This window comes from Bufo gargarizans, chromosome 8 (assembly GCF_014858855.1).
Source record: "Bufo gargarizans isolate SCDJY-AF-19 chromosome 8, ASM1485885v1, whole genome shotgun sequence".
Classification (NCBI taxonomy): Eukaryota; Metazoa; Chordata; class Amphibia; order Anura; family Bufonidae; genus Bufo; species Bufo gargarizans.
This window is the reverse complement of record NC_058087.1, coordinates 92,605,357-92,628,403: the sequence shown is the minus strand read 5'-3', so window position 1 is coordinate 92,628,403 and position 23,047 is coordinate 92,605,357. Positions and strand designations below refer to the sequence as shown.

Genomic DNA, 23,047 nt, shown 5'->3' with positions numbered 1-23,047 from the left:
CTCGTTACCATGAAGTGCAAGGAAATTTGCATTTGTTGCAAATTATTTTTTCCTGAAATTTAGATGAAATTCCACTTTGTCTGATTCGATTCGCTCATCTCTAGTGAACATTATTCAGGCATGGATTGGTGAAGAGTCTTCCACCATTCCAAGTGATAGCAATGAATGGAGCTGCCACTGCTGATAGTGACTATTTTTTGCCGATTCAATGATGCCAATACTGCTTTTTGCCTGTCCTTTATTTTTAATGCTGTTATGCTTTTGCCACAACTCTTGCTCCCCTGCTGCCATTAGTATTATTCTAACACAGCCACATAACTACTGTCTTGTCTATCAGATTGTACTGCTTCTTCCGAAGCTACTGTATTACTGCCACTACAACTATCCCTTCACAAACGCACGTCTTTTGCCTTGTCATCAGGTTCCATACTCTTGCCACTAAAACTTTCCTTACGCAAGCACACATCTCTGCTCCATTCGGTTCCACACTGTACAGCTTCTGCCAAGTCTACTACCACCACTACTATCCCTACAGAGCCGCATATCTCCTGCCTTGTCTGTCAGGTTCCATACTTTACTGCTCCCAAACAGATAATTTATTTGACATCTTGTTCAGAACAAACCAATGCTTTTTCCAATACTACCATGTGTATATAAACATAGGCAGACTTCTGCTCCTGTTAAGGCCTTATTTTCGGACTTGTTCTGAACAAACCACTGCTTTTTTTTATACTAACCTCAATAAAGAATAATTTGGGGAATTTTTTTAAATAAAAAAATCATAACTATCTGACAGAGCAGAGCAGTGTATTATTAAGCTCATAGCCATATATGAGGGGTAATCAATAAGATATGTACCCCAGAATGTTCTGTCAGTGTTAGAGAGCTGCTCTTGTCGGTAAAGGTTAAGACATTTCTGGACATGCAACACACACACAGTAGCAGTTCAGTCTGATGAACTGGAAGTGACAGAATGGCAAGTGCAGTACAGTGTGGGTTTACTAAGAAAGTTAGCCATTTGGAGCATCGTTACATGATTAAATTCCTTACAAAAGAAGAAAGGATGCCTAAAGAGATCCATGAAAGGATGATTGCTGTATATGGTGATGATGCACCTTCCTACTACCAAGTAAAGTTTTGGACCAAGCTGTTGAAATGGTATAAGGAATCAATTGCAGGTGACCCCCATTCAGGGAGTCCTGTCCAAGCATCTTCATAGGAAATGTGCTGTAAAGTGGAGGCCATGATTTTGAAAGATCGTTGTGTCAAAATCAGTGTTATAGCTCATGAATTAAACATTTCAGTTGGCACAGTTTTCAGTATCATTGTCACGAACCAGCAGGTGTGAATCCATTGTGCCACGTGTCCTACCTCCTCTAAGGGCCTTGTCTTAGTGAACCCCTCAATCTTCACAGTACCCCTGATGGTGGGGATAGACTTTCCCGAGGGGAACACCAGGTTGCTACCTCTATAAGAGGATTGGCACGAGGCAGCTGGTTTAGGGGGACCAGAAGGAACCTGGGTAAGGTACCAGAGGTACAGACGTTGTCAGCAGGCTGAGTCATAACCAGGAGCAACAGTGCAGGACCGAAGGATGAGGCAGAGGTGAAGTCAAACAGGCAATAGGTCAGGGCAGGCAGCACAGGTACAGGTACCGCAACAGAAGAGTCAAGGCAAGCAGGCAGGGATCAAACAGATAGCAGAGTCCAGAAATACAAGTACAAATCAGGAACACAGGAACATAAGCAGATATCGGGACCCTTAGCAGGACACAAGGACCTTTACACAGAGGCATCTGGGAAGGGGGCTGAGACACTTATATATGTGCAGGTCAGCGAGGTCACATGACCTAACCCATAAAGCACAGGAAGTGAAGCGCGTCGGCCCTTAAGGAAATGCTGCAGGAAACAAACAGCAAGCATGCTGTGGCCAGGGCAGAGAGAAAAATGTGGAGCAGATCCCAGAACAACAGTACCTACACAGATAGAGCCCAGGACTGCAGGGGTGAATGGGAAGCACTGGCAGCAGATCACCGCTGAAAACAGTGCCCGGGACCACGGCGGTAAGCAGGGGAACAGCGGCGCACAGCAGCCGCTGTTACAATCATTCATGATATTTTGATGTTTTGATGATGTCAAAGGTCAGTTCCCAGTTTGTGCCACGAATGTTGACACCTGAGAAAAAAATTTGTCACCAGCAATTTAGCCAAGTGATTTTATACATGCTTAGAGAAAAGCTAATAGACTTATATTCTCAAATTATTATGATGGGTCTGACCAAACAAGAGACCATGCAATATAAGCACAAGTGGTCACCAACTCCAAAGAAATTTCATGTGCAACAGTCAGCTAGAAAGATCATGGCAACAGTTTCATGCTACACAACACAAAAATGACTGAGACAACTCTGCTTCAACAAAGAAGGCATTATGTGAGGCAATCAAAGAGAAATGCTGTGGGCAGTTGTCGGCAAGTGTGTTGCTGCTTCACGACAATGTGACAGCTCACAAGTCTCGCAAACCATAAGCTGCTATCAGGGAATGCAGCTTCATGGAGCTTAACCATCCAGGCTATAGTCCAGACTTGCTCCCAGTGATTATTTTCTCTTTCAGAACCTAAAGAAATTACTGCATGGGCAACTGTTGTTCCAGCAGCAGCAAGAACTCTCCTATTCTGGGGGCATCTCATCATTGGAGGTGAAGTGGAATAAGTGTGTTGAAGTCAAGGGGGGTTACATTGACTACTACAAAGTAGTAACTTCAATTTACAGCTAGATAACTTATTGAACACCCCTAGTATATTGCTGTCACTTTAATATTACTAATATTGTCTTGGCGTTAAAGTGCTTGAAAGTAGTTGCATATAGTCCTATGAGACCCTAGAATGTCATATGGAACTTTTCGATTAGGGTTTAATTTTTTTTCACATAAGAATTGAATCATCCGATAGATTTGCTAGAATAGGACCTGAAATAAATTTCAAACATTTCACTTATCTGTACTCAGGATGTGTTGCAATCTTAAATTCTGTGGTCTGGCAAGACAGTACTAAAAAAAATGACATTAACTTATGAAAGTACCAGTGGATGGGCTGCATCCACTGAGAGCCTTTTACTAGGGATAACCTCATAAAATACTTGTTTGGCTTACGTAGAATCACAGCCAGGAAGCAGACTGGAATTGAAATACTGTACTTCTATAAAATTATTGTCATTATATTTCAATGATGTAGCTTTTCCCCTGAAGGTTTATCTCTTAAGTATGTTTCAATCCTCCACTTACCTCATTCATTGGGTGATAAATTGTATAATCATAGTTTTCCAGAGATATTGGCCCAGTGCTTTGCAGGCTCACACTTGAGCGATCTATTAGCTTCTGAACATCTTCTATCATGATCCTAGTAAATAAATTTTCAAAAGCATTAAACAGAAATGTTTGTTTCTGTCAAGAATAAATTATTATTTTATGTCAATAAGGGTTATGCTACCCGAAAATTGGCAGGTGAATTATTTGTTTGTAGAAAAATAAGCAGTGTATGAAAACAATATGGAGGAGCATTAAATTACAACAGCAACAAATACATAAGTCCATCAAGTTCAACCAAGGGATAATGTAGGTGTGGACGCGATTCAAATATTCTAAAAAACTAATATATAGCAATATAGCGAATATTATGTAATAATTAGGTAGTTAGTCAGTATCTGACACTGGAAAAGCTGGGTAATAACTCAGTGTAGTGATATTTCTCTCACCCAGCATGGGTATATGTAAAAATACACCCCAAAAAACGTTGCCCTACTTCTTCTGAGTACGGCGATACCACATGTGTGACACTTTTTTGCAGGCTAGGTGGGCAAAGGGGCACAAATTCTAAAGAACACCTTTAGGATTTCACAGGGCATTTTTTACACATTTGGATTTCAAACTACTTCTCACGCATTAGGGCCCCTAAAATGCCAAGGCAGTATAACTACCCCACAAGTGACCCCATTTTGGAAAGAAGACACCCTAAGGTATTCGCTGATGGGCATAGTGAGTTCATAGAAGTTTTTATTTTTTGTCATAAGTTAGCGGAAATTATTAATTTTATTTTTTTATAAAGTCTCATATTCCACCAACTTGTGACAAAAAATAAAAACTTCCATGAACTCACTATGCCCATCACGAAATACCTTGGGGTGTCTTCTTTCCAAAAGGGGGTCATTTGTGGGGTATTTATACTGCCTTGGCATTTTAGGGGCCCTAATGCGTGAGAAATGGTTTGAAATCCAAATGTGTAAAAAATGCCCTGTGAAATCCTAAAGGTCCTCTTTAGAATTTGTGCCCCTTTGCCCACCTAGGCTGCAAAAAAGTGTCACACATGTGGTATCGCCGTACTCAGAAGAAGTAGGTAAACGTGTTTTGGGGTGTATTTTTTACATATGCCCATGCTGGGTGAGAGAAATATCTCTCTAAAAGTCAACTTTTCAATTTTTTTTATACAAGTTGTCATTTTAGAGAGATATTTCGATCACCCAGCATGGGTATATGTAAAAAGACACCCCAAAACACATTGCCCAACTTCTTCTGAGTACGGCTATACCACATGTGTGACAATTTTTTTGCAGCCTAGGTGCGCCAAGGGGCACAAATTCTTTTTAGTAGGGCATTTTTAGACATTTGGATTCCAGACTTCTTCTCACGCTTTAGGGCCCCTAAAATGCCAGGGCAGTATAAATACCACAAATGTGACACCCCAAGGTATTTCGTGATGGGCATAGTGAGTTCATGGAAGTTTTTCTTTTTTTGTCACAAGTTATTGGAATATGAGACTTTGTAACAAAAACAAAACAAAAAATATTCATCATTTTCCGCTAACTTGTGACAAAAAAAAACTTCTATGAACTTACTATGCCCATCAGCGAAGACCTTAGGGTGTCTTCTTTTCAAAATGGGGTCATTTGTGGGGTGTTTGTACTGTACTGGCATTTGAGGGTCTCCGCAATCATTACATTTATGGCCAGCATTAGGAGTTTCTGCTATTCTCCTTATATTGAGCATACAGGTAATTAAAATTTTATTTTTTTCCGTTCAGCCTCTGCTGAAAGAAAAAATGAACGGCACAGATTTCTTCATTCGCATCGATCAATGTGGATGAAAAAATCTCTGCCAAAAAAATAAAAAATGGAGCGGAAAGGCGTCTGCCAGGACATAGGAGCTCCGCCCAACATTCGTACCCACTTAGCGTGTATTTCCTGGCAAACCCGATTTCTCCATTCACATCAATCGATGTGGATGAATAAATCATTGCCGGGTTTTTTTTATTTTATTTTTTATATACAAAGTGTTTGCCGAAGCATATGAACACCACCGCCCCCTCAGCTCATAAGCCTCAGCAAACATATATTTTTTACTGCAGAGGAGAAATCTTGTCTTGCAGTGCCGCATACACTGACTTTTGTGTAATTGACAGCAGCGCAATGCTTCTGTCAGAATGCACATCAGTGCTGCAGCTGGTTCATCGGTTGGTCCACCTAGAAGGTAAAAAAAGAAAAACAAAAAAAGAAAAAACCAGGCTGCAACACAATAAATTTATTAACATGAAGTTTATAATAACATTTGAAGAGAACATTAACTTTTATGAACTTTTGAAACAGAACATTAAGTTTTTTGCTTACCGGCAATTTTTTTTTTTGTTTTGCTTTTTTTTACCTTTTATAGGACAAACCTCTCCTTCCCCATGGAACAATGTGCAAAGTGCAAATCGCCCAGAGATGTGGCGAAGTGCATTATGCACTTTGTCCCAGGTGAAAGGAGAGATTTGCAGCAGCTCTGTGTGAATGGGCCCTAATAGCCCTGTGTGCCTGTCTTGTGAGATGCAATCCCTATGCTAAGTGTACCTGTGTGTGGTACTTCCGGAAACACTCCCCTAAGCATAAGGCAGGGTGGTCAGGGCAGTCAGGACAGAAATAGCAGGTGTCACGCCTTTTTCCACTCCTGCTACAGACACAACATTTTTTTTCAGCCAATTATTATATACAGCCAATTGAATCAAATATACAGACACCTTCTTATACCACCGTCTTGTTCTGCGGGAAAGTAAATAGGGAGCCAACATCTGGTCATTGAAGTCCACCCCTCCCATGAGCGAATTATAGTCGTGGACACAGAGGGGCTTTTTAATGACACTGGTTGCTCGTTCAATTTGGATTGTCGTGTCTGCGTGAATGGAAGAGAGCATGTAAACGTCACGCTTGTCTCTCCATTTCACCGCAAGCAGTACTTCGTCACACAAGGCAGCCCTCTCCCCCCTTGCAAGGAGGGTGGTAACGAGCCATTGGGGGAAGCCCCGGCGACTAGGTTGCGCGGTGCCATAGCAGCCAATCTGTTCTAAAAACAAATGCCTGAAGAGGGGCACACTTGTGTAAAAATTGTCCACATAAAGATGGTACCCCTTGCCAAATAAGGGTGACACCAAGTCCCAGACTGTCTTCCCACTGCTCCCCAGGTAGTAAGGGCAACCGACTGGCTCCAGGGTCTGATCTTTACCCTCATAGACACAAAATTTGTGTGTATAGCCTGTGGCCCTTTCACAGAGCTTATACAATTTGACCCCATACTGGGCACACTTGCTTGGGATGTATTGTTTGAAGCCAAGGCGCCCGGTAAAATGTATAAGGGACTCGTCTACGCAGATGTTTTGCTCAGGGGTATACAAATCTGCAAATTCGGTGTTAAAGTGGTCTATGAGGGGCCGAATTTTGTGGAGCCGGTCAAAAGCTGGGTGGCCTCTGGGACGAGAGGTGCTGTTGTCACTAAAGTGCAGGAAACGCAGGACGGTCTCAAATCGTGTCCTGGACATGGCAGCAGAGAATATGGGCATGTGATGAATTGGGTTCGTGGACCAATATGACCGCAATTCATGCTTTTTTGTTAGGCCCATGTTGAGGAGAAGGTCCAGAAAAGTTTTAATTTCAGAAACTTTGACGGGTTTCCACCGGAAAGACTGGACATAAAAGCTTCCCGGGTTGGCGGCTATAAATTGAGTGGCATATCGATTTGATTCTGCCACGACTAAGTCCAAGAGCTCCGCAGTCAAGAACAGCTCAAAAAACCCCAGTGCAGATCCGATCTGAGTTGTCTCAACCCGAACTCCAGACTGGGCGGTGAAAGGGGGAACTACTGGTGCGGCTGAAGTTGGGGGCTGCCAATCAGGGTTTGCCAGCACCTCAGGGACTCTAGGGGCTCTACGGGCCTGTCTGTGCAGTGGCTGCGACGGGTGAACTAATGCACGTGCCACCGTACCATCTTCGACTGCCCTTCTGGTGATCGCCACTTCACCATGTTGTATGGCAGTGCTGGTACTAGGTCCAGGGTGGGCTGCGCTGCTGGTGTATGCCTCACCACGTAATCCGACAGCGCTAGCCCCACTCTGCTGCCCTTGAAGCGGATCCTGCACAACCTGTGATCTAGCAACACGGGGCCGGGTACTCCTGTTGGTATCAGGGACCTCAACCTCCTAGTCCGAACTTTGGGTCAGACTGCCACTGCTTTCTACAGGTTCGTATTGTGACCCGCTGGATTCGTCACATGAGGGTTCCCATTCCTCATCCGACTGGGTCAGAAGCCTGTAGGCCTCCTCAGAAGAATACCCCTTATTTGCCTTTTGGACAACTAAATTTAGGGGGTATTCCCTGAGACTACCCAAGAAAAAAAGCAAGCCTGTCTTACAAATGGGAGGCTAGCGAAGTACCGGAGGCCGCTGCGATTGATAAAAAATATCAAAACTGATTTTTTTTTATCGCCGCAGCGCTTGTAAAGTGATTGTGCAGTGATCAAAAAAAAAAATTTCAGCACTGCGGCGGGGCGGGCGTGGGTGAACGCACGTGTGGGCGACCGATCGGGCCTGATCGGGCAAACACTGTGTTTTGGATGGAGGGCGAGCTAAGGTGACAATAATACTATTATAGATCTGACTGTGATCAGTTCTGATCACTTACAGATACTATAAAAGTACAAATGCTGATTAGCGATACGCTAATCAGCGAATCAGTGACTGCGGCGCGGTGGGCTGGGCGCTAACCGACGCTAACTGCCTAACAAAGGGGCCTAAACTATCCTAAACCTAACCGTCAATACTAGTGGAAAAAAAAGTGACAGTTTACACTAATCACTTATTTCCCTTTCACTAGTGATTGACAAGGGTTATTAACAGGGGCGATCAAGGGGTTAATTGGGGTGATGAGGGGTGATCTGGGGCTAAGTGTACTGTTTGGTGTACTCACTGTGATCTGTGCTCCTCTGCTGGGACCAACTGACGAAAAGGACCAGCAGAGGAGCACAGAAGCCATTTAACACCTTTATATTTATAAATATAAGGTGTTAAATTGCTTGTGATTCATTTTTTTTGAAAATCACCAGCCTGCCAGCGATGATCATTGGCTGGCAAGCTGGTGACGAAATACTTCTTTAATTTTTGCCGGCCCGCAATGCGCATTCGGGCTGGCTCTGCCCAAAATCTCGCGTCTCGCGAGAGGACGCGCCGGCGCGACCAGGAGGAATTACAGGGTCGCCGCCAGGAGGCGATCCTACATGTGGTGGTCCTGTAGTGGTTAAAATTGGACCTCCACAGCAGCCCACCTGCTTAACTTTGACCTTCACAGAAGCCTTCCCGTTTAACAGTAACTTTCAGAGTATACCACCCCCTTGACAGTGACCAATACAGGGGCCCCCCCTTAACAGTGGCCTTTAATGGATCGGGGGCATGTCCTTTTGAACAGCTCACTCTAACACAGCAGCACTGTGCTGTCTGAGTGTGATCTGCAGTGAGAAAGTCACCGTCCCTCCCACCCCTGCAGCTGACAGAAGTTGACTTTTACCTTCATTTTTTCAATCTGTCGGCTGTACTGTCTGTCTGAGTGTGAGCTACAGGCAGAAAGTCACCTTCAGAGGCGTGGCTTAGCAGACCTTTGGGCGGGGATTTAAGTCTTTTGAGGGTGGACACATTGTGGCAGGGGGCGTGTCTTGACTCCTTCCTGCAAGAGTGACACCCCTCTGGGCACCTTGCTGGCTCATTTGCATTTCAAGTAAACTGGATTTTCAGAGGATAAAAACATCTATTGCTGGAACAAAGGCAGATCTAGAAATAAGGTACTAAGTGCTATTAGGCTATGGCTTTACTTCAATAGGGATTATCCTGGTGACAGATTTCGTTTAAAGCTCATCTATAGCAGTGAAGATAAATGGCTGGGTTGTTATGGAAACCTGAGGTAATACTGTATGTGGAGGCTGAAGGACCTGAGAGCTTCTATTGGCTGATAAGGGTCATGTGACTAAGCGTCTATTGGCTAATGCTTTTTTGGGGAATATCTCTGGAACAGTATATCCTAGAGAGCTGAGACCTGTTCTAAAACCTTCCCGAACACCTGATGTACCTGTGTGCCGAATTGTGTGATTGTAAATGCAACGTTGCAGATTCCTTTAGTGGACATACATACACACATGCACTCAGCTTTATATATTAGATAGGTTAATCATGTCCCCTCTTAGATGTCTCTTCTCAAGACTTTTAATCTTTCTTTATAACTAAGACCCTCCTTATGCCCCTTATTTAGTCGCTCTCCTCTGTACTTTTTCCAGCTGCAGTGCGTCTTTTCTATGGACTGGCTAAGTTATGCGCAAACTAGAGCTGAGTGAATCAGTTCTAAACTAATCAGACTCCTCATTCCAAATGAATCTGCAAAACAACACTTTTCTTTACATTAGTGAGTGAAACAGGGCAGACACGATGAAGATAGATGATCACATGACCAGTGGGGCTTACTCAGAATGCTTTGCAGTCAGCTAATCAGGAGGAAGGATGTTGACTGGTCTATCAGGCTCTATGCAGCCACTGATGTGATAGCATCAGTCTGCCATGTTTCTGACAGGCACCAATTAGAGACACAACAGAGTCATTATAGGGTCTTGCAGGGATAGGTCATTGTGAAGAATATATATTTTGTTAAATTACTAGGTAGAAGTCAGGTTTTTACCATTAAAGATTCCATATATTGTATACTGTGTGTCTTACAATGAGGGCAGCTGGAGCTATTCATAACTTAATGTGTTGCTTTGCAAATGTCATTTAAAGAGACAGTTTTCTATTTTTCTCTGCATGAGCAAGCCTTTTTTTTGTCCATAATCCTTTGCAAAGTTTCCACAGTTCATAAATGTTTATAGACATTTTTCATTAACAGCATATTTTTGCTGCATACACTGCACAATTAAGCCTTTTTTTACTCAAAAATCTGTTGCAAATTTTCTACTGTAATAATAGCACAATTAATAGAATTTTAGTGGGTCAATACCAGTGTATAGTGTGTTCGCAGTCAGAGGACATTTAATTGGGCCTATATTTCTTACAAAAAATCTGTTGCAATATGGTAACCAGAGGACTTCTAATTAGGCCTGTATTTTATTTACAAACGTCTGTTGCAATTTTTCTACTGCACCAATACCAGTGTGTAGTATGTTTTCATTCAGGGGACGTCCAATTAGGCCAGTATTTTATAAACCTGTAGCATTTTTTTTTTTACCATAAGTGTACAAATAAACATATTTTCCAGCATCACAGACAGCACATAGTTTGGTTGCATATTGTGTCTAATTTTGCCTGTTTTTCACAACAATTGTTGAAATTTTAATTACAACTATTATATTTAGCACAGGCTAGTGTTCCATAACCTGACATACTAGTCTGTTGGTGCAGGCTGAAAAGCTGTGTCAGACCTACAGTAAGTTCGGCTATTAGGTGTGGTAATGTGGGGTCTTGTAGTCATTTTTATCCAGGATGCTTGCCATTATTTTATTGGACTCTGTCCACATGCAAATTGTTTAAAAAATAAAATAAAAAATTTCTGCTATTAAAGTATCAAAGTTGTGTACCTGACTGAATGTATTGTATTCTGAATTCATTTTTCCAAAAAGGTAATGAAAATAGTCTTCAAAAAAATTGTCTTCAAAAAGGTCCATGTATAAGTTATGTGTCTGACTTGTCATATAATGCACTGGACTTTCTCCAATTAAAATTTTTCTCTCAAATTTATTTTTGCAAATTGTCCTCTAAAAAATCTGTATGCATTCATTACATTCCAAATCATTTCTAAATCCTCTGTCTGCAAGCCCTGCAGGCCGAGAATAAGACATGTCTTAGTCACAAATGTAGGGACTATGAAAATAACTTGTTGTAGGTGTATTCAAGGTTAGTTTTTAGACTTTTGCTGTGCATTAGTGTTGAGTGAGCATGCTCAGATGAATACTTCTCATCTCTCATTCCTCTGGTGGAGAGGAGGAGCAAAATTGTGCAATACCAGAAGATCCTTGTCGGAAATTTGCTACAAAATTTTCCATCTGACAACACTGGCGCCAGAGTCCGTACTTCCTTGGTCAACCGAGGAGAGGAGACAAGGGGCAGATCCAACACACAGCAGATCTAACAGAGGCAGGGCAACACTTTCCAAAGCCTGGGACAGTTTCATGACACCTTGCCAGCACCCTCATCTTGATGTGCGGCCTACTACCACAATTAGAGTAAAATTTTGGAAGATGGTGAAGGAGTACATAGCAGACCGTGTCAGCGTCCTCAACCTGTGCCTTACAACTACTGCGTGTCCAAGCTGGACATGTGGCACGAACTTGTGCTCTACGCTTTGGAGGTGCTGGCCTGCCCTGCCGCCAGCGTTTTGTCTGAGCGTGTATTTAGTGCTGCTGGTGGCATTATAACAGATAAGCGTATCTGCCTGTCAACTGAAAATGCAGACAGGTTGACTCATATAAAAATGGAATGACCATGACTTCTCGACTCTTGTTTTTAATGTACTGATTACATTATATTCCCATGCACCCTTCCACCACAAGAAAGGGTATATGGTTGAATCTCCCTTTTCTCATCCTCCTCCATCATATCAACATGCATTGCTTATTCATCACCTATAATGTCCTTGCATATATGTCCTTCGAATATAATTTTTACAGGGTCTGCTCACCAGCAGGCACTCACATATAATTTTTTAGAGGGTCAGTTCACCATCAGGCCCTCACATATAATTTTTTGCATGGTACGCTCACCAGCATGCCCTCACATATAATTTTTTACAGGGTCAGCTCACCTGCAGGTCCAAACCTAATATCTTTTACCGGGTCAGCTCACCTGCAGGGCCACAAATCAAATCTTTCACAGGGTCAGCTCACCTATAGGCCTGCAAATCAAGTCTTTTACAGGTTCAGCTCACCTGCAGGCCTGTAACTCACTGTGAATAAGGCCCTCCTTTATGTGATATACAGGTTGTATCGGATTGCCTCTTCCTTGTAATTTTTGGCAGTACTTGCACTTTATATGCAAGTGAATAAAAAAATATTTTTTTTCTTTGGTTTTGTGCATAAACCTTAATTAGATTGTGGGCCTGGTGATCAGTTCAAGGCCTTTTAAACAGCAGCAGCAGCAAGGTGATAAAAATCAGTGACAATGTGACATTGTGTGGAGATGGCAGCATGAGAAGGCCACATAGTGGCACAATGACTGAGTCTGGATAAAAGATTAAGGCCACAGATTGTTTAGAAAGATGCAGATGGAAAGAATCTGTAGAGCTGTATCATGGTCACCTGCAGATTAATGCAGACCAGGGGTGCAGCTATTGGGGAAGCAGGGGAAGCTGCAGATTTGCGGCCCTGACCCAGAAGGGCCCATCCAGGAAGGAGTCACAAAAAAATTACTGTGGGATGGAGGCTCATTCAAAAATTTGCTGTGGGGCCCAGTCATTTCTAGCTACGCCACTGATGCAGCCCACAAAAGCAAATTAGGTTTATCGATTCCAAAACCTTAATTAAACTATGGGCCTGGTGATCACTTTAAGGCCTTTTTAACCACCTCCCATCCTCCCATAGACTAAAAACGTCCGGGAGGTGGTTCTCTATTTCTGAAAGGATATTCCTGAATGTCCATTCAGAAACTGCAGCTGAACGCTAATCGTGAAGCTGCTGATCTGGTTGCCCACTGCCCAGGTGTCCCTGCCTTCTAAATTTCTGTATACACAGCGCTATGCTCTTCCTGTTCCGGCGGTCATGTGATCTCCGGGACCGTTGAATGCAGGAGCTGTGTGAGGCCTTTCAGAGACTTAGATCAGCCCTGCACTGAGGCTGTACAGTGCTGTATTGTGCTGTACAGCCTCTCTGGAGGGGGGGGGGGGTGTATTTCTCCTGTAACTGGGGCTACTATGTCAGCCCCAGTTACAGGAGAAATCAACAGTGAAAAAAATAGAAATAAAAGCGAAGTAAATGTCCCCCAGAGGTCTTATATGACCTTATAGGGGACGAAAAGTGTAAAATAAAAAAATAAAGTGTTAAAAAAATAAAATTAAAAAAAGGTTTCACATGTAAAAAAAAAATTCCCCAAGTGAGGCTCCTTTCACACCTGCGTTCAGGTGTCCGCTCGTGAGCTCCGTTTGAAGGGGCTCACGAGCGGCCCTGAACGCAGCCGTCTGGCCCTAATGCATTCTCAGTGGAGGCGGATCCACTGAGAATGCATCCGCCTGCCAGCGCTCAGCCTCCGCTCCGCTCAGTGAGCGGACACCTGAACGCTGCAAGCAGTGTTCGGGTGTCCGCCTGGCTGTGCGGAGGCGAGCGGATCCGTTCCGACTTACAATGTAAGTCAATGGGGACGGATCCGCTTGAAGATGACATAATATGGCTCAATCTTCAAGCGGATCCGTCCCCCATTGACTTTCAATGTAAAGTCTGAACGGATCCGCTCAGGCTACTTTCACACGCAGACGGATCCGTTCTGAACGGAGCCACCGTCTGCATTAATATGAGCGGATCCGTTCAGAACGGATCCGATCGAACGCAGGTGTGAAAGGAATAAAAAAAATGTTAAAAATAGAAAAATAAAATAAAATAGACATATTTGGTATTGACGGTCGGCTATATAAATATATCACATGATCGACCCAGTCCGATAAACACCATAAAAAAATATAATACCTGTCAAAAAAAGCCATTTTTGTCACCTCACATCACAAAAAGTGCAACACCAAGTGATCAAAAAGGCGTATGTCCCAAAAAATTTAACCAATAAAACCTCTTCCTTGTAATTTTTGGCCGCACTTGCACTTTATATACAAGTTTACTATCAATTTTACTCAAAAATCTTTTTTTTCCCTTGGTTTTGTCAGTGTATTAAGGCTGGTTACAGCCTGTATTTGTGGGCGGGGCTGCTGACTATATATTTCTCACACGTCCTCACCCTGAGGACGGTTGCTTCATGCAGCTTCCTTGGTCCGGCCGTCACTTCCGGTTCGCAGCGCGTCACTTCCGGGGCTCCTCCGAGCGGCGGTCACGTACTCCTCTTCTCTGGGTCCCACCCGTCCTCTGGGTTGGGGCTGTCCCGGGCCGGCGTGCGTTCCGGCGGGGGGCGCGCGCCGGAGCTTCTCGGCCAGGCCTGGGCTTCCGGTCATGTGTTCGGCGTGCGTTCCAGCTTGGAGCGCACGCCGGAATCCAGCCGGGCCCGGGCCTTCGGTCACCTGCCCGGCGTGCGTGCCAGCGTGGGGCGCGCGCCGGATCCCTCACTCAGGTAGCAGATGTATCGTTTATTTTTACCCTTTATCCTTTATTTTAGGTCTACAGATGCCTTTTCCCCGTAGCTCTGCCACTTGCGTTCCAACGAGCGGAAGTGGGCGGAGATCTGGGGGTGACGTCACTCCTCGGCCGCCGGTCACAGTCTTTTTAATAAGAACCACTGATCAAAGCCTATCCTGTATAGTAGCCTGGTATAGGTGAATGTTTACAAATTACATAGATTGAGATGCTCCGTATTTTGTACACCTCACTTCCGGTTTGCGTTCCATGTTGGAACGCATGGACCCACGCGGACCGGAAGTGACGTTTCAACACTGTCTTTGGCGCCATATTCGGTTTTAAATCAACCAGCTAGCCATAAAGTGTTTATGCCCCTGATGAGGGGGATTTATATATCCCCGAATCGTGTTGGGCCTCCTCCTCACCCTACCCAGGCCCATCCGGCCTCGACTATGATTGGATGAGTATCCTGTCAATCAGTAACTCATTTGTTTGTTCTCAGCAAGATGGAAATGTTAAAAAAAAAAAAAAAAAAAAGAAAAATGCCTCTGCATGATTTTTGTGCGACCAGCAGGCAGGTGCATTACACCACAATTTTTTACGGCTCGGCCATGTTCAGCCGCTCTCCTGTGCGTAGGTCTGCGACACCCGCCATGCCGCCTCCTGCACCTGTGCATCCGCCGTATGTCTACCGCCCCCTGTGCGTTTGTGTATGGCGCAGCGGCGTGGTGCCGCCCTCCTGTGCACACGTGTTGGCGGCTGTGTCTGCCGCCCTCCTGGGCGCTGCGAGTGGCACCGCTGTAGTGCCGCCCTCCCATGCTCAGGGTTGGCACGAACTGTCCCGCCCCGCCCCTTCTGTGCACATGCGTGTGGCACCGCCGTGTTGCACCTGGGTGCTGATTATTGTTTATTGTCCATACTTGAGTGCTGATAAGTTTTTCCATCATGAACAGGCGGGGGGAGCCTCCTCTTTACAGGGCTGCAGTACCGTCTGATATCCGGTCTTCCCGTTTCAGCCAAGTAGCGGCTCAGCTTCCCGAATTTCTTCAGGTATCACGCACACATGTTTTTGTCTGTTTTTCCATGCTTCTTATCTTGCTCTCCCTCATCATCCGTAGTCTTCCTGGATCGCCCAGGCTCGTTCTGCCTCTGTCATCCTGGATCGCCCAGGCTCGTTCTGCCTCTGTCATCCTGGATCGCCCAGGCTCGTTCTGCCTCTGTCATCCTGGATCGCCCAGGCTCGTTCTGCCTCTGTCATCCTGGATTGCCCAGGCTCGTTCTGCCTCTGTCATCCTGGATCGCCCAGGCTCGTTCTGCCTCTGTCATCCTGGATCGCCCAGGCTCGTTCTGCCTCTGTCATCCCGGTTCGCCCAGGCTCGTTCTGCCTCTGTCATCCCGGTTCGCCCAGGCCCATCCTGCCCCTGTCATCCTTCCTTGCTCCCCGCCCGGTCCTCCGGTCCCGCATCTTCCTGCTCTTCCCCGCTCTCCTAAGGCGATGTTTAAGATTAATGACAATATTAAATTTAAGTGGTACAAGTTCTTCTTTAGTACACCGGACCTGGGGGCATCCACAACTGTAATTAGGTATAATGGCATGTATTGTTTTCTATTTTTCATTTGTTTTGCAGGACATTCCAGCCGAGAAGCCTTGGTTGGCAGGCACGGGGCTGGCCGGCCTGTTTCTCCATTCCGGTAAAAAAAAAAAAAAGGGGAAGAGGAAAGAAGCTTTAGGAACGCAGCGGACAGACCGGACACCGGGGTGATCATTAAGGTGCTGCCTCGCGGACGCTGCTGCGGGGTCTGGAACTGCGGTTCTGGTTCCAATCGTCTGTGCTACTGCTGGCCCAGGTTAAGTAGGTTCGAACCTACAGTGGACCCCTAGTCCCACAAGTGCCTTTCAATCGCTGCACAATCGCTCTATGCCTCCTCGACTGGAACCAGAAACTGCACCTCCCACTGCTGCTGCCAGATGTAACACAGGTCTTCCCCTCCGGGGTAGCTAACCCCATGGATGTTGTTTAGTCGTGGGGTTGTTGCTGTGCATTTTTCCGGCTTCCTAACGTACCATTTTGGGCAATCTTTTCTTATAACAAACAGGGCTGCGGTGCTGTCATTTATTCAGTCCTCCCGTTCAGAGGTAGCTGCTCATCAGCTACCCGGATTCTTCAGGTATCATGCATACGCCTTTTGTCTGTCTTCCCTGTCGTCCTGGATCGCCCAGGCTCGCCCTGCTCCTGTCATCCTGGATCGCCCAGGCTCGCCCTGCTCCTGTCATCCTGGATCGCCCAGGCTCGCCCTGCTCCTGTCATCCTGGATCGCCCAGGCTCGCCCTGCTCCTGTCATCCTGGATCGCCCAGGCTCGCCCTGCTCCTGTCATCCTGGATCGCCCAGGCTCGCCCTGCTCCTGTCATCCTGGATCGCCCAGGCTCGCCCTGCTCCTGTCATCCTGGATCGCCCAGGCTCGCCCTGCTCTTGTCATCCTGGATCGCCCAGGCTCGCCCTGCTCCTGTCATCCTGGATCGCCCAGGCTCGCCCTGCTCCTGTCATCCTGGATCGCCCAGGCTCGCCCTGCTCCTGTCATCCTGGATCGCCCAGGCTCGCCCTGCTCCTGTCATCCTGGATCGCCCAGGCTCGCCCTGCTCCTGTCATCCTGGATCGCCCAGGCTCGCCCTGCTCCTGTCATCCTGGATCGCCCAGGCCCACGTTGCCTCTCTCATCCTGGACCACCCAAGCTGCTCTTCCGCCGTCTCCTGGCACGTCACGGCTCTAACTACCCTGTGCCTTCCCGAATCGCTCGGGTCATTTATCAGCCCAGCTCCGGCCTGAATCACTCAGGCCCTTGTTACCTCCCACGTCGGTCGGTCCGATTAACTATTTCCCTCCTACAGCGTGGGTAGTCTTCTTGCCCACTTATTCAGGCCTACCCCGCACTGGCTCCAGGCACAGTTCAGCCAGATAGATCTCGGAGGGTGATAGGCATCCCGACTCCACGCCAATGTACACCTCAGCCCCTACCACAAGTATTAAGGCTGGTTACAGCCTGTATTTGTGGGCGGGGCTGCTGACTATATATTTCTCACGCGTCCTCACCCTGAGGACGGTTGCTTCATGCCCCACCCTCCCGACCCTTCTTCTTTCATTCCACTCTCTTGGGTGGCCCACTTATTCAGGCCTACCCCGCACTGGCTCCAGGCACAGTTCAGCCAGATAGATCTCGGAGGGTGATAGGCATCCCTCCCGACTCCACGCCAATGTACACCTCAGCCCCTACCACAAATTATTGTTATTATGAAAAAGTGGCATACTATTTGGACAACATAGTTCACAGTAGCGACTAGCAAGTCCAAGATGCATCCATACATCCTCCCCATGCTGTTAAAGAACCATTTCGGTGGTGTTACCAACAATTTCTTACATTTTCTCATGAACCAGGCACCCTCCCCTCTTCAGAGCAAGGGGTAGCTGGTTTAATGCTCAAATTCTTCCATTGACTTCCATTATACTCGGTCGAGCACCCGAATATCATGATGTGTTCGGCCTGAGCACCCGAGCACTACGGTGCTCTATCAACACTACTGTGTGTATCTGTGCCAAATATATCAGAATAGTGCATGGACAATACAAAATTTGTCCCACGTGTTAAGTAATTTCTCCGATTTCAGTGAAAGCACACCTGTAGGGGATGCCTGGTATGGAGTTGCAACTCTTTTGTGACTTTTGAAAAAGTCGCTCTTCATAAGTATGACCAAAAAGTAATTTCACATCTCAGTGTAAACACCATAAATAGTAGTCTGAATTCTGGGGCAGGGCATCTCCACACAGTTCTGTTTTTGCTTTTTCTTTGTGAAAATGGAAATATAAGTGTACAACACGTGTTTTTCAATCTTCACACAGTTCAAATTTTTGGGGGCGAAAATAGCAATATACATGTACAACGCAAGTTTTACAATCCAGAGGGTACAATCTTATATTGTTAGTGGGAAATAATCTTATAGTAAGTTGACAACTTGTGTTTTAGACTAAAGAAAGCTTTTCCATGCCAAACCAGTTTACTATTAGTGTACTGTCTTGTACAGAGTACTGTCAGACAGGGTATTCAGTGTGGAAGCTTGCTTCGCCACAGCCAAGCAGACAAAATTGTAGCATGCAGCAATAGCAGATACTATTTATTGCCAGTCTAATCATGCCACAGCTGCTGCCTCTGCCTATCCATCATATTTCATACTGTATTGCTGCTACTACTGGTGCAACCACCATAGCTGCTGCTCCCCCTTTTGCCACTTCTACTGACCCTACACAGCTACACATCTCCGGTCCATCAGGTTTCATATTGTATTGATGCTGTAACTGCTGCTAGTGATGCCACTACTATTACCCTTACACAGCCACACAACCCCTGCTTTGTCTGCCAGGTCCCACACTATACTGCTGCGGCTATTATTGCCATGACTGCTACCACTATGCAGTTGCACATCTACTGCCTTGTCTGTTAGGTTTCATACTGTGCTGCTATTTTTGCCACTATAAGTAACCCTACACAGCTGCACATCTCCTTGTCTGTGAGGTTCCACCTCCACACCGTACTGCTATTGCTCCTAAAAAAGGAGAATTTTTGGATGCTTGTTCAGAACAAACCTCTGTTTCATCCAATACTACTGTGTATGTGTATAAGCATGGGCAGGTCTCTGCAACATTAGGACATACGTTTTGGACAGCTTTTTAAGAACGAACCACTGTAACATTATTTACTATTATTAAGTGTGTGTGTGGGGGTGTAGAAAAAAAACCTTGAAAGATAAAACAAAAAAAAAGACAAAACAAAAGATTTGCAGGCCAATTACAGAACGAGTGGGACCCAAATCAAATTTTTGAACTGATTTCTTAGAATCAGACCCCAAACTACTTTCAACTTTAATGCAAACATAAGATTTGTATTATTTTTATTATGTATAAAGGGCAGAAACTCTTCAATCTCCGCCACCCATACCCACACCAACCACTATCATGAGAGAGGGAAATGAGAGGGACATAAGAAAAAATAAAAAAAATGTAAAAATCCATTAACTAAATGAGAAATAAAAGAAATACATTATTTCCTTAATTTTACTGTATCTGTCATCAAAATAAATTCCCTTGTGGAAAATGAACATTCAAAAATGCCTATTTTATGCCATCATAAAAAGGAATAACCCTTGCGCCAGATAACTGGCACCAAAAAGTGTGGCACACACTGCTTTTTAGTGTTGATCATGAATATTCGAATTTGCATTTATATCGGGAATATAAGTACTTTGAAAATGTGTGAATATTTCGAATATAGTGATATATATTCGTCATTTTGAATATTCAATATTTTTTTTTAATCACTACACATGATCCCTCCCTGCTTCTAGCTTGTGAGCCAATGAGAAGGCTGCAGTATATTTGACTTTAGGAGTAGTGTTGTTTGCGAATTTTTGTAATGCAAATTTTTTAACTCATAACTATTAGACAAAGATTATAGCACTATATTAGCTAAATTGCTCTATATTCATTTTTTTTTTTTATATTCGCTATATTGCTATATATTCTTGTTTTAGAATATTACGAATATTCGAAAAAACTAAGTTATAGCAATATAGCGAATGTTCGGAAAAAAACTAATATAGAGCAATTTAGCTAATATAGTGCTATAATCATTTTTTTTATAGTTATAGTACTGTGGCTCACAGTATTTTTGCATAAAATTTTTATTAATGCACTAAATCAAAACAAACTGACTTATTGTCAGCATATCAGCATACATACATACATAAATGTGTGAAATAGGTATTTAAGTGCGGAGCTCACACACAGACCTAGATAACTGGAGTACTCCTAAGAATAAGACCTAATGGCTAGAGTGAGGCTGCAAGAGTTATTCAATTAGACCGCTCAGATGTCCATGACATTAAATGTCGGTTTACCGGGTAGTTGGAACCAGAAAGGTTCAGAGGCGTCCTTGCTGTAATTTCCCACAAGGGAAACTCTGTGTTCAGGTGTAGTCTGACAAATAGTGACCGCACTTCCTCCGATCAGCAGTGCTCCACTTACTTGTTGCTTGCGGAGCAAAACTTCAGACCCGTTCACTCCAGACATCCCAGCATATGATATAATGTAATTTTTATTTTTAATTTTATTTTTATTTATATATTCATTTTTTAACATGTATTTGTGTAATGTAACATTGCAAGATGTATGTTGCAATGTACTGGTGTTTATTGATTATCTATGCAACATAGGGTGAAGACTGTGACTGTGTAGTCAGCCCAGTCCGCAATCTGATTCACATTTGATATTAAATCTCCCTAATGCTGCAATCCAGTCATCCCAGCATGTGTTACAATTCAATTTAAATTGTTTTTATTTTTTGTTTATTTTTAGCATGTATTTTGAACATGCATCTACATAATGTGATAGTAAGATATATGTTGCAATTGATTTGCGGTTAATATTGTCTATGCTATACAGGGTGAAGATTGAGACTCTGTAATTAAGCCCTGTCCGCAATCCAACCCATATTTTATATCAAACTTAAAAGGGTATTTAAAGTCATGACTTGTGTCTGCATTCAGCATTCTATAATTATCTACTGAGGAAGGAACTTGTTTCCGAAACGCGTCTAGTGTGTATAAAGACTTGGCTACAGGTGAGGTTTTTACAAATACGCAAGAAGAGGATTTTTCTTCAATCTTTTTCAAGCATTGTAAGACGTCCTATACCGCTTCAAAAAGACTCCATCTACTAACTATAGACAAAGTGGATTAAGTCTGTGTTGATACATTCAACGTTGCCGAAAATACAAGGTAAACTCTGCTGTGTCCACTTCCGCTGGTCCGACAAGTTCAGGCAATTACCAGCTCAGCTTCACCAGCTTCCGTTAGCCCGACGGCTCCAAGCGCCTACGTCACTAACCAGCGATTGACTATCCAGCTGGACACGTGGGACGCTGAGTGAACGGGTCTGAAGTTTTGCTCCGCAAGCAATGTGGAGCACTGCTGATCGGAGGAAGTGCGGTCACTATTTGTCAGACTACACCTGAACACAGAGTTTCCCTTGTGGGAAATTACAGCAAGGACGCTTCTGAACCTTTCTGGTTCCAACTACCCGGTAAACCGGCATTTAATGTTATGGACATCTGAGCGATCTAATTGAATAACTCTTGCAGCCTCACTCTAGCCATTAGGTCTTATTCTTAGAAGTACTCCAGTTATCTAGGTCTGTGCGTGAGCTCCGCACTTATATACCTATTTCACACATTTATTTATGTATGTATGCTGATATGCTGACAATAAGTCAGTTTGTTTTGATTTAGTGCATTAATAAAAATTTTATGCAAAAATACTGTGAGCCAGCCTATATTACTATTGATTTATCCCTTTTTTTCAGCTGGTAACTGAAAGGCTGAGCTCCAGTAGTTTTCTGGTGGAGCCTTTCTAAATATTTAATAACAGTTTTGCTATATATTCTTGTTTTAGAATATTATGAATATTCGAAAAAACTAAGTTATAGCAATATAGCGAATATTAAAAAAAATGAATATAGAACAATTTAGCTAATATAGTGCTATAATCTTCTTTGTCTAATAGTTGTAAGTTGAAAATTTTGCAATAAAAATTTGCATTGCGTAAATTCGCATTATGAAAATTTGCATATTACACGATCATTACCTTGCCGATTTTTCGAGTAAAGAAAAATCGTAGAATATAATGAATATTCGAATTTGCGAATATTCTATGAATATTCTACAAAATAATGAAATATGACCCCTGCCGCTCATCACTACTGCTTTTGTGCAAAATTTTTAGGTTTTAAGCAGTGCTTTCCATTTTTTAAAGCAGCGAATGGTGCGGAGCCAGTGTAGTTGGCCCATCACATTTGTTATAATCTAGTCATAGAAACAGGCATAGAATATATTGGAAATCTACACACCTTGCTGGTGTCGATTTCCGCTTTGGAGCATGACCTGTACAGATGCGCCACAACTGTTATGATGCATGCTTCTCCTTATAATTGTAGCGTTTCTGATGCAAGCAGAGGAAATGTTAAGAGCGTGGCCGATCTGATATTAATGACCTATCCAGAGTACAGGTTGTCAGTATTATAACACTGCACAACTCCTTTAAGTGATAATATTTGCTATATCCATATATAATTATGAATTGTGGATTTCAATATTCCTGTTATGGTACAACCACACAGTGCTGTAGTGGTGCATTTGGGGCCTGGCCATTCTGCAATTGAGTACTGCACAGCTGTAATCAGAAGGGTTAATTTCATGTCTCTCCCTACCAACTAATGCAGCTAACAGATACTGTATACTGAAACTTTTTATCAGTTCTGCCTTGCATGGATGGCACTAGGCCGCATACCAATTTGCTAAAGTTTAGAGCATGCATGGTTCTTCTACACCTGTATACCAGGGCTCTTAGGAGTTTT

General features: G+C 44.0%; 1 protein-coding gene across 1 annotated transcript in view; it reads right to left on the bottom strand.

The window, feature by feature from the left end:
- The window catches only part of LOC122945408 (carboxypeptidase O-like), a 158,895-nt gene that overhangs the window by 109,152 nt on the left and 26,696 nt on the right, over positions 1–23,047 (bottom strand). The window contains exon 4 of the mRNA XM_044304478.1: positions 3,281–3,395. Coding sequence (XP_044160413.1) covers positions 3,281–3,395 — 115 coding nt within the window. The remainder of the gene's footprint in view (positions 1–3,280; positions 3,396–23,047) is intronic.